Here is a 12,815-nt window from a genome sequence, read left to right as displayed (position 1 = left end):
TCCCTGCAGCATTATACTTATTTATTTATTTTCATTTTTTCTTTTCTTATGTATCTTTTATTTTGGTGGCTAAAGGATAAATAATAATTTGTTAATAACTTGTANATCATCATCATCATCATCATCATCATCATACGGCCGTCAGTCCTACGATTGATTGGTTGAACACGCAACTCCACTCCTTCCTGTCCTGAGCTAATCTTTGCATTTCCCTAAAACTAGAACATCCCACAGCTTTAACTATTTGTGCACAATAATCTAATGTAGATCTACTTCCTTCTACTCCTCCTAACTCCTGTTTCTGCCTCTGACTACCCCTTCATGCCTACCAACCTGTCTCGCTTACTTCTTATTAACTTCCATAAAGTCCTCTGTTTTCCGACCGACTTCAAAAAAAGAAAGTGGAACGTTTATTATCAGTCGTGAGTGTGGCATCTTGAGTGACGATACACATATTGGTTTTGCAAACGTTGTGGAATTTAAAGGATTCCCTCGGTCAATTTTCCGCATCGAATTCGCCGGATAGCCATTTTTCCGGTGATACAATTCTAGCCGAAAATTTTCCGACTTTCTATTCATAATAGGTAATAACAGACATACATAACAGGTAATAGGTACTTGCCTAAATGTTAGTAAATGTAAAGGTTTGCTTGTAAAAACTTCGGATCTAGGAGCATGAGCTGGTACATGTAAGAAATTAGATAAATTAAGACGATTTTTTCGACTTTCATCATTCGAGTTTGGTAGGTACCTACATGTACATGTGCTAGGTTTTATCAATGACAAAAGGAGTAACTTCCGAATTTAATTTTAATTAAGCATAGGAACATACGTATGTATACTGCGATTTTCCTTTGCTTCGGAGATGGAAGCTTCTCATTAATTCGTCAACGAAAAATGTTTGCTTTTCCGAGATAACGCCAACTCGATATAATACATAATGATGTGATATTTTACCCTTCGTTTCGCTGAACCCCCACTAGTTTACAATATACACCTAGTCGTTGTTTCTCGCATAAAATTGAATTTCAATCGCATTATTTTTCAATTTCCCCATTGATTGATTCATCGGTCGGGAACTGTCTGTAGTGGGGAACGTCACAGTAACCTTTTCACATTAGTATTGACAAAATAATGTTTTAATATATTCAAACAATACCTAGTAGTTAGGCACTTCTGATTGGTACAAATTAAAACATTGTGAAATTAAGTAAGTAAGAAAATGTAAATAATTATTTATCGTTTTTATTAAGAAAGTCTCCTGTTTTCTTGCATACATACATACATACATACATAAATATCCCCGCATCCTTTAGGGATCCACTATTCCTAATTCAGGCGCAAATGGTCAATCGGCGAAGAATTGCACATTTTTTAATCGGTTTTTGAATCACACGAACGCTTATTACAAATGCATACCAGTTACATGCGTTACACACATGGTATTTGCAACGCTTTCGGGAATTAATAATACATTAAGTGTATATTTTGGAATAAGGGACAGCGGTAGTTTTATAAAAAGAAATTGCAACTCAACTGTGGCAAAACGTCTCATCGAAGTTATTGTCTAAAGGATTAAAGGATGTGTGACAAAATATACATGCAAGTATGTACTCCTATGCCGAAGGAAAACAGAAATATAAATCGTCATCGAAGAAAATCGAATCCTTCGATTTTCTTCGAAAATCCAATAGGTCAATTTGTATGTTATTCCCTGGAGTATCTCCCTCGGGAAATAAACACTTATCATCAGGCAAACAGTATTATATTATATTTGGGAAAACAGACCCTCCCCTGTCCTCTTTCACTACGATCAGTACAGCAGTTTTCCTGTATGTACCTATCCACCTACTTCAGACCGTTAAATATATCATTCAACTATTTTTCTTATTACACAAAATGTCTGCTTGAAGCACAGTTTTATGCGCATTAATAATTTCCTTTTGTTTTAATTAAAAATCATGCTTTTGATGCGCATAAAAAAGCAAGCAATTAGAACAAACAAACTTATATTGAGAAATTAGTAGAAACGTCGTAAAAAAAAGGACAAATTGTAGGAATTTTTGGTCACGTAATTTATAAACCTACATTATTGTACTTTCAGAAGAATGTAGCAGCAGTGCAAATTAGGCACTCAAATTAGTGTCCTCTGTTGCTCAGTTAGTCAAGTATGTGCCGGGAAAATGGGGAAAATCGTGCGCGCTTTTCCTTGACGGAAAATCTACCCGCGAAAACGGAGTTAACAGATCGGTACGGCAACCGCCAGGTGGCATTTTCTGTAAACTACGGTGTCCTTAGTAATATTAACAAATACTTTAAGGATAATACGGTCGTGATAGGTGTTTAATGATGAAACGATAAAACATGTGGTTGCCAAAAAGTCACGCACTAAACGTAGGCACCAGCATCCATTATACTAAACGGTTGGATAAACTCATTTACCTTCTCCTAATCACAATTAGATATTGTTTAATTAATCATTTACTGATGTAAAAACATTGTTGCCGATTTGAAGAAGAGAAAACATTTTTCTAAAGACATCAAAATAAGAATGATGAGCAAATGAAATAAAGGCATCTTACATCTTATTATTATATTGTGTTAGTGTTTCAATCGTGATAGGTAATACGCGCTCGTACTGTTTGTTTAAGTGAACTGACAGATACTTAAAACTATTATATGTGAGTAGGTAACGATGCATTTCGAGTAATTAACGACAAATTGATGCAGTCAGTGACTCGATAATATCGTAATTAGCAAATTTTTCAGCTGAAGACGTACGGTGCATAACTATTAATAAAAAGGCAAATTGCCGCGTGTGATAATAATACCGTTGATTAGACAACGTTGCTAGGATAATCTAGTTGTTCATGTGTCCTCGGGGCCACTGCGACGCGATGGTATGGCGTGAAAGCGCAGGACTGCAAAAGCACACGCTGATCCTGCCGTCGACGCCACGACGCTCCTCACATTAACCGAACGAAAATAATCGGAAAATTCCGAACAGGACACGTACTAGCATGAGTCGGGTGCAGGCCGAAAGCTCGTCACGTTCGGAGAGCGATAGGAAAAAATAAAACGCGAAAAATGAGGTGTAGATCTCGATGTGCGTCTGATGGTACCTAACGACGATAACGACGCGCGATAAAAACATCGGTAAAACGGTCGCAGGAAGGTGTGAAAAGGATACGTATCGTGTGTTTGGGAGAGTAGACACGCACATGTACAGAGCGTAAGGATAAGGATGGCGGCGGCGTCGCGTTTTCATAGTCGCGGACGATTGCGGTCTTGGTTGACCGACGCCTCTGGTCGCTCAGTACAGTGAAGAAACATGGAGGTATGCCGTTGTATTTGTGTATCATTAGATGAGCAGACAGTGAAAAGACGACCGAGGAAACGGGAAAACCAGGTTAGTTGCTTTCCGCCGTTGCAGACCATTTCCCTTTTCCGCGTCCATCGATTATTCCATGCCTCATCTACCATACAGATATCGGTACGTCCGTCCGTCTTACCACTTCTGACCCACATATGTATGTATCTAATCTACTCTTCCGACCATGTAAACAGAAAATTTTCATTCATCTTCCACTAATAACGAGGGTAATCCGCGGACCAGTCGGTTTCTTCCTCCTCTGTTTTTCACCCATGCTTATTTCCTTCGTTTCTCTCATTTTCAGTCGCTCATATTCTGTCTTCTCTTCTTCCACGTCTGTCCGCATACGTGTATAATACATACGTACAAATAATAATATATTTGAAAGGAGTTCCTGAATTTAACTGCCTAGTACATGTACCTATGTTAGCGAATACACAACAAAAGAGGAACAATTGCAAGGTACTTATAAAATCTGTTGCATATAAAATCCTGTTTTTCCTATTCTGTTGCCATTGGCACGTACCTGAAATTAGACAGGTACAAAAAATCTACCGTTCTATATTGCATTATTATTAATAGGGAATTTTTGAATATTTAATTACAATAAGATATTCATAAGAAGACGATAACCTAACATGTCGAATAACAGATAATAAGTTTTCTGTAGAGATTTTAGTTGGTATAAGTATTTTTATTTTTAAGAAACAAACGTTTTAATTTTATTATTTAATACTGCAGAAAATACCTGTATATGCGTACAGATTTTTATGCCCGAACAAACAAACCAATAAGCTTTTATGTTTAAATTTTATTTTAGATGCATGTTGTATATATGTATTTCGACATCTCGTTAATAGGGTAGGAAGGTATAAGGTTTCAAATCGATATCTGAACGTATGGTATGAGGTTTTAGAGATGTTTCAGCTATCTAACCGACAACGCAGTATACACCTAATGATAAAGTTAAAATAAAAAGAAATATGCTTCAGATTTTCATTGAAACTACTCATTGACGCCCTTGATGGCTGCGACTATGGCGTGGATAGTCCTGCATCTACCATTGATAAAATGTTCGTTTGGTTACGTGGGTGTCGCTATTAGGTTGGAGTTATGGATGTAACGACCAAATCGGTCAATTGGAATAGCGTATGTATTACGCACCAAGGAAATCCTGCCGGGGTGTGAATTGCCACCCGAGCCGAAGGCAAAGGCAGCAAAGTCCGCAAGGGGGTGCCATACTTCCTTCCGAGGCTTGTTTGTACACAATTTTTTATCGTACCCATGTCCCGACAGTACGATGAGTTTTCCTGGTTTTAAGGAAAAACGTCGTACCTTCGGTAGGGGCACGGTAAAATAGTATATTACTCACCAAAAAGGAAAAAAAATACGATGTTGCAGAGACGATGGTAAAATCCTTTCTCAATAACGAGTATCTACCTAAATAAGATTTCTTATCCGGGAAAATATCGTACCCAGGCTTTTTGTGCAAAAGAACGTTCGAGAATGTTCCGGAATGTTGCAGAGGGACGAATATGCGTGACTAAAACGGATAATACTTAAGAGTCTCACCACCAATTTTTGTATTCCGGTCAATTTCGGGCGATTGGCTGATGTGAACAAGCTGCCAAGTTATTATTTATAAATTGAACGAAGAATAACACTTGGTTATTGGAAAAAGCACATTTCTACTTTGATCAATATCAATAAAGTATTTAATTTTAACTGCATTAAAGGCATCAGTCGGTTTTTTTAGCATTTAACATATGCACAAAATAATACATACAGTAGATACCTATATAGTATTTCATAGCAATAACAATTTGAAATCGGCAACTGTGCGAATCATTATCTGTTATCCGAACAAAACGCTGGACCAGTAGACGCCTCGCGTCTAGCCGCAGAGGATGTTGGCGACGCCGATCTCGCCTGGCGCCGCGACAAGTCAACTCCATAGCCAAAGAACACAATTTTTCACGGACAAATGTTTCTTTCGAATTAAAATGTCTGTGTATCCGATGCGTCTATAGATATTTAAAATAATTATTGCTGTTCAATATATGTATCTAATTTATTTTCCACTCAAGGGTAAAAAACTAGAACTGTTGTGTTTCTATTTGTTTTGTCCGTAATGTAATGCAAAACAATAAACACATCAAAAGAAGGACTAGCAAAAGAGACAACGGGTAGTTAAACATGATAATATCAAACAAACTCGCTCCTATACATGCATATACTAGAAACTTTTAGAAAATTGTTGGTAATGTTTCCATTAAAAGTAAGTAAAAAAAGTTTATGATATCGTAGAGGGGTGAGTATTATTGATGTTATTCAATCAATAGGTACTTTGATAGTAGGCTATTTAAAATACTTACGATATTACCCAAAATGTCTTCTTCTTCATTTTATTGACTGTTAGGGTTGATTTATCTACAAATTTTATGCAAGTGTAGAAGGCAGATAAATATGTAGTACGTATGTACTTCACCTACAGGTATGTATAGATAACGTTTTCACGGCCTTTAGATCAAAGGAAAATGTTTGATACACGTCAGACACCCTACACAAAAATTGATCAGGTGGCACTAATTAGAACCTGCTACGTCAGATACTATTTTTGAGGCTTAATTGGTCAGCAAAATTACTTGATACGTGCTACTTAGGTACTGTACCTACATGTTAAAAATTCAAGCAAATAAAACCTAATTCTTTATTACGTTCTCTGTCATAAATATCTATACCTATATCTTACAAAGATAGATAATATGTATTTTGCGAAAAATTATTTGCAGGAGTCTCACATCTTTTTAAAATATATTGTAACAGAAAATAATTTACTATCTTTAGGTAGGTTTGAGGCAGAGGTTGGAGTAGACCTTTGGTTTCTGATACATTTTTCGAGACATTCAATCCCGAGATGGGAGGAGATTCAATGTCCAAAAATTCAAACGCAGACCATATTAAAGATAGTACCTACACAGAGTGTGGTTTCTGTTTGATATTTTTGAGATTTTCAGATTTTCTTTTCGTGTCTGTGACGATTGCGGAACCCTTTTCTGTTTTAGGTTGGCCGCAGCACAAGAGGCAGCGGCTCAGCAGAAGGCAGCTCAACAGCAGGCAGCGAAAGGGATAACGAAACGGGGGATACGGGCGGGCGCAGCTGATAGAATGGGGGGCGCAAGCACGGCTGCCGGGGCGCAAGCGGGAGGACAGGGACCAACGTCCTTGTTCATCCTGTCGGAGGAAAACATCATCCGCAGGTACTGAAGTTGCTTGGGAGTTTTGATGAAATCGCGATTTTTTTACGCTTAAGTATTAGGTACACATATCTAGCTAATAGTTGGGAAAAAATGTCGGTATTCTTATCTAATACATATTAAGGATTGACTTTGTCCTTTAAGGTACACGCGCTTTATAATCGAGTGGCCTCCTTTCGAATATGCCGTGCTTTTGACAATCATAGCGAACTGCGTGGTGCTGGCGCTCGAAGAGCACTTGCCTAGCCAGGACAAGACTATGCTAGCACTGAAACTAGTAAGTGAAAATTGTCCTTTTGCTGCTACGAATCGGTCACAGTCTGTTCTCTTTTCCAGGAAAAAACGGAAACTTACTTTTTAGGTATCTTTTGCGTAGAAGCGTCATTGAAAATACTAGCGTTAGGTTTCGTACTGCATAGAGGATCGTACCTAAGGAACATTTGGAATATCATGGATTTTTTTGTTGTACTTACAGGGTGAGTGTAGTTGGGTTGTTTCCATTAAAATGTTCGTTTTCATTGCAAAAAAGACTCGATGGAAAAATGCGAATTTCAATAAACATGACCTGTTCAACGGAAACAGAAGATCAACACAGGCGGCAAAATAACAAATAAAAGCGTCAACTTTCTAATACTTTCTAACTGATGGTTATTGCATTTTTTAAAAAATGATTGACCTTCATTAATAGCTACAAGAATAAATACATGTAAAAACATAAAATGAAATAGAATTGAACAGGTCGTGGATGAGATCGGAAATAAAATATTAAAGAGATTCCATTTGGTATTTAACTTTATCAGGTCGATGACAATTTTTGCGGAAGCGAATGTAGATGTTGATCTTCGGATGTTGCGATCGTTTCGCGTGTTGAGGCCGCTCAAGCTGGTGTCGAGGATACCAAGTAAGGGCCCCATGTCAGACAAAATAATTTGTTACCTTTTTCTTACGTCCTGCTGCTAGTGATGATATGATAATTGATTATGATAATGATCACGATTATGATGTAGTAGACAAAAGTTGTCATTTTTTACCACCCATTAGAATAAGTACCTACTTTCCTAGGTTTTTTAATTATTATCATTTAGATTAGATTTACGTATTTCTGAACGTATATATACCGTACATCCTCACACCCATATACTTATACAGCCCATCACCCTCATGTTATTCCATCGGGTGTTCATTAACATACCAGTTCACATTTCAAAAATCGATTCTTGCGGATCTCATTTGAAACGAGAAATGTCTCTTGGAAGTTTTCGTCACGTTTATATCGTATAAAAGCACTTCCATTCGTGTAATAAAAAAGTGCGTTAGAAAAAACTACTACGCTACGCGAATTCTAGAAAATTTATCTCAAAAATTCTTAATCATCAAAAGAATTAGCAGAATAATCCAAGACTCGTAACTTTCAACGTGCTCTTGCAGGTACAGACCAAAGAACGATCTGGATGGTTAATCTTATCGTTTTACTTTACAGAAAGTTATAAGACATTCATGACAATGCACAGACGCAATCAGTAAACATTTATTAAAAAATTTTATTGAAAATTTTGGCGGAGGCGCCGGGATAATTTATAACAAAGGCTATAATTTCGGTTTCATTGAAGTAGATTGACAAATTTTCATCTTTATGTTATATTTTGTCATGCAAATGTTAATTTATATTCTTTTTTTTACAACTTGTACCTACCGAACATTAAACGTATAGAACTTTAAGAGACATTTCTCCTTCCAAATGATATGTACTTAAAATCAATTTCTGAAGTATCGATATGCAGTTAATGAACAATGAATAATGACACGTTTAGCATAGATCTATCGATGGAAAAACGGATGGGAATACTATTGCTATTCAATTTTTCTACCTATGCCTTTTTTATTATTCCGAAATTCCGAAACAAAAACGCTTCGACACTTGGACCTCTCGAAATATTCTATCTATTTATTTAGTAACAATTAATAAAGAAAAAAAAAGAACGACACAGAAAAAAAGAAAAGTTGTGAAGTATAATAGTAGCTAAATACAAAAAGCTTAGCTCTAATTCGTACCGTCTCAACATTTATTACGTTAGTGATAGTAATTCTATGATTACAAGTTTTTAATTAGTCTCTAGTTTTCGTTCGGTCTACTTTAGTCGATTAGACTAGTAGATATATACGTAATAAAAGTTAGTTTAATGTGTAGTAGTGTGATGAGTAGAGCTAGAGGCTAGTGTTTTGCAGGTTTGTGACGATGTTTACTCTGGATGTCGATGCTGTGGATCTGCGCACCTTACGCGCTATACGAGTACTAAGACCTCTCAAGCTAGTCTCTGGTATCCCTAGTAAGTAGATGCTCTGTCCGTAACCGTAATCGTATGGTCGTTTTGTAGACATGTCTCTCCCCTAATCATTTGTAATAAATCTTTTATCCCCCCCCCCAAAAATCACTTTATCAATTACGCTATAGTACAGTAGCAAAAGCCGTGGCAAGTTTTTTTTCCCGTTTCAACTAACATTACACGGTACCTACAAGTACATATTCCATGAGAAAATCGAACCTTTTCCTATTAACTCATTGTCTCATTATCCGGTTTTGCCTTATTGCTTAACATCTTATTATTTTGTTTTTGGTTTTTATTTGTATATTGGACAAAAAAGCACTTTATTTATAGCAATCGACATCCATGTTTTACCCTTAAGTATATGGCTTTTCTCTTTCAAGAGTAATGCTGAATACTTTGGAAAAGGCTTATACCTTATTATACCAAAAGGCGAAAAGTCGATGTTGATAGCTATAAATAATGTACTTTTTTGCCTCTATTTTTGGCTTTGATTTTTATATAATCATATCTTGAAAAGGGAAAGAAATGGTGATTTAAAGTGGTAGCTCCTCTTACATTGAGATATACAATATCTATAGATGTAACATTTGATGCAAATATGTATGTTAACTATCCATTTTAATTATATCACCTACTTATAACATAAATATAGGTATTTATAGTAGTAAAACATAAAAAACAATAATAATCTGAAATACGTAGGTATGTTTCAAACGGCGGAAAAAGGGAGTGATCTTTTTCTTGCCATTTTAGTTTCGTAATTTAATTTTTTTTCACATTTCCAACCCTTACATACACTATATTTGGAATTTGTTCTTTTTCATTTTTATGTAGGTATATCTATAAAAATGTAATTATTGTCTGTTATCCTTGACAATATTTGAACTAATTCGGTCTGGTTTGCTTCTTATAAACATATAATAGTTATTACGTTGTGCAATTCAAAAGTATTTTTCACTTTGTTATTTTGATTGTCACTTTATTTTGATTCTACCCACATTCGACACTTATCGCAAAAAAATTGTGCAGTCTTACGAACAATTATTTTGTTATTTTTTAACAAATACTGTACTGTAGGGTATTGTAAAAGTAAAAAGTTCTGAGTTTTAGTAAGTGCTGTCGTTAGTCAATACAACTGCTTAATTTAGGCATGTTTTTTCATTCCCTCTTGAAGTATTTGTTAAAAGATAATATGTATATGTATTACTATAATTGAGCATGTTTATAGAATACAATTAAGTGCCTACCTACTTGTTTATATTTTCAACTTTTTCATTCAACTTTTGAAATTTTTGTCTTTCAACAATTAATTAAAAATAGTGGATAATCATTCTAAAAATATTTTACCATTATTATCACAGAAGAAAACAAGTGACATTTTGTTTTATTGTTTTTTTTTTTTTTAATCAAAATAACAGTTTAATCAAGTGGACTATTTACTTAAATGTAATGTAAACGTTAATGTTGCCTAGGTCTGCAAGTAGTTTTAAAATCCATCATCAAGGCAATGGCCCCATTGCTACAGATAGGGCTACTGGTGCTATTTGCCATCGTTATTTTTGCTATTATTGGTTTAGAATTTTATTCGGGTGCGTTGCACAGAACATGCTACAGTTTATATGACATAGGTGAGAATGAAAGTGGTCTCTTCGAATGCGATTGTACTGTAATGGAGGGGGGGGGATCTATTTCAGATGAAATAGTAAAGGAGGGCGACAGTGAAGTTCCTTGTAATTCGGACAACATGACTCAGGCGCTGAAACAAGGCAGCAACTGGTGTCGTGATGGTAATTCTTTGTGCCTTGAAAGGTGGCAGGGTCCCAATAATGGCATTACTTCCTTCGATAACATAGGCTTTGCTATGCTCACCGTTTTCCAATGCATCACCATGGAGGGATGGACCGCTATACTTTACTGGGTAAAGAGGAAACAATTTCTTTTATCGTCATTACTACTGTTGGTTTAAAGGGACAACGTAGATATGAATGTTTAATTTCAGATGAACGATGCAGTTGGTAGTCATTGGAACTGGATGTATTTTGTTCCCCTAATAGTCCTCGGTTCTTTCTTCATGCTTAACTTAGTACTCGGTGTATTAAGCGGGTAAGTTCTTTTTTTTTTAAAGGCGTATCGATATTGACTCACTGATGGCTACTGAATCTTTTGGACACCGTTCGCTGTTCTAAAGTTCAATGTGTGTCTTTTTTGTTACATGTACTTACATATAATATGTAGAGAGTTTTCTAACGAAAGACTTCGCGTTGAACGTAGGGCAAAGTTCCATAAAACTCGATCAAAAAAGCTTTTCAATGAGTCGTTCGGATCTTACTTGAAATGGATCACTCAAGCAGGTGAAAATAAAGTAAAAGCCATTGCTTGGGAGTTTGTAACAATAATAACCACAACAACAACCTACCTAACAACAATTGCAATATCGTTTCCACTTACTGCTAATAACTGTTTCTAATACCGCACTTTTTACCTAATACGCATATTAGTTGATCGCTAGATATTTAATATTTACCTATAATTAAAATACTAATAAACCGCCTGCAAAGTGGAAATTTTATAATTTCACACATAGTTTCCCAATTTATTTTATTAATAAATGTAACAAGTGTTTGCTAGGTAGATACCTAAACGTATCTTTTGTACGTATTTAAAGAGCTTGTATGTATTTCTAATCCCGTAGAGAATTCGCTAAAGAAAGGGAAAAGGTAGAGAATAGACAGGAATTTTTAAAGTTAAGAAGAGCCGCTCAATTGGAGAGAGAACTGAACGGGTATGTCCAGTGGATATGTAAAGCAGGTCAGTAAACATAAAACCGTAGCTTCATAGGCTTATTTATTCCATAAATCCATGATAGATATTTAGATAGATTACATAAATATATTCCATATTTTCTATATTATTATTGTTGTGTAAAATATGCAATCAGAGGAGGTAATACTGGCTGAAGAGAGAACGACCGAAGAAGAGAAGATGCACATAATGGAAGCTAGAAGGAGGGCAGCCAAAAAGAAGAAACTGCGGAAAATTGGAAAAAGTAAAAGCACTGATACGGAAGAAGAAGAACAGGAAGAAGACATGGCAGACGATGGTAAGTATCATTTAAGATTAATGTGTGTAGATATAGTTTTTCCTTATTTATTTTAAATTGCACCACATCATGACACAATATAGGTAAAAATCGTCTCGCAGAATTCAAAAAATTATTAGGTGCGAAAGACATTATTCCCAACTTGTTTCAATAGCATTTTTATACTTATAATAATTAATATGGTACCTATGGTAACTTTTAATACGCTTTTTTAAAATACCAAGGGATTTGAGGGGTTATTAGTCCAAAAAAAGAAAAAACTAAATACCATAATTCCATAAGGAAACTTTTAAAAACGCCAAGGCGGTCACACACCCGGTGCCATCGTATGCCGGACAGACATTTTGTGCATGTCTTGCCGCACTGTTTACCGCTTAATTGGAGACTGTCTTTAACTGAGGATGGCACCTTGGGTGTCGAAATGCCTTTTAAACTTGACTTTTGAGTTAATTGCTCAAACAATTTCATATTTCGTCTCTGAGGTTCGATTACATCTGCCAACGTACATCCTCAAACAGAATCCTGTTTGTTCTGTTTTTTTNCTATACCTATATCTTACAAAGATAGATAATATGTATTTTGCGAAAAATTATTTGCAGGAGTCTCACATCTTTTTAAAATATATTGTAACAGAAAATAATTTACTATCTTTAGGTAGGTTTGAGGCAGAGGTTGGAGTAGACCTTTGGTTTCTGATACATTTTTCGAGACATTCAATCCCGAGATGGGAGGAGATTCAATGTCCAAAAATTCAAACG

The 12,815-nt window shown here is 35.7% G+C and overlaps 1 protein-coding gene across 5 annotated transcripts; it reads left to right on the top strand.

The window, feature by feature from the left end:
* The first annotated feature begins 2,942 nt into the window (after positions 1-2,942).
* LOC112904409 (voltage-dependent calcium channel type A subunit alpha-1-like) lies at positions 2,943-12,525 on the top strand. Of its 5 annotated transcripts, none has more exons than XM_025974386.1 (10): positions 2,943-3,409; positions 6,439-6,633; positions 6,775-6,907; positions 6,967-7,106; positions 8,857-8,957; positions 10,430-10,585; positions 10,652-10,875; positions 10,957-11,060; positions 11,193-11,308; positions 11,896-12,525. In XM_025974386.1, the coding sequence occupies exons 2-10, from the start codon at positions 6,542-6,544 to the stop codon at positions 12,111-12,113; spliced, it is 1,284 nt and encodes a 427-aa protein (XP_025830171.1). In that variant the 5' UTR covers positions 2,943-3,409; positions 6,439-6,541; the 3' UTR covers positions 12,114-12,525. The 5 variants fall into 5 exon arrangements, with proteins under 5 accessions (XP_025830171.1, XP_025830163.1, XP_025830161.1 ...); XM_025974378.1 differs by lacking the exons at positions 8,857-8,957; positions 11,193-11,308 and adding exons at positions 7,431-7,531; positions 11,650-11,765 and having other exon boundaries at positions 2,950-3,409; positions 11,896-12,522; XM_025974376.1 differs by lacking the exon at positions 11,193-11,308 and adding an exon at positions 11,650-11,765 and having other exon boundaries at positions 2,952-3,409; positions 11,896-12,520.
* Positions 12,526-12,815: the final 290 nt, after the last annotated feature.

This window comes from Agrilus planipennis, unplaced genomic scaffold, assembly GCF_000699045.2.
Source record: "Agrilus planipennis isolate EAB-ADULT unplaced genomic scaffold, Apla_2.0 scaffold86, whole genome shotgun sequence".
NCBI lineage: Eukaryota > Metazoa > Arthropoda > Insecta > Coleoptera > Buprestidae > Agrilus > Agrilus planipennis.
Note: the sequence above shows the minus strand (reverse complement) of the source record. Positions and strands in the feature narration are given on the sequence as shown.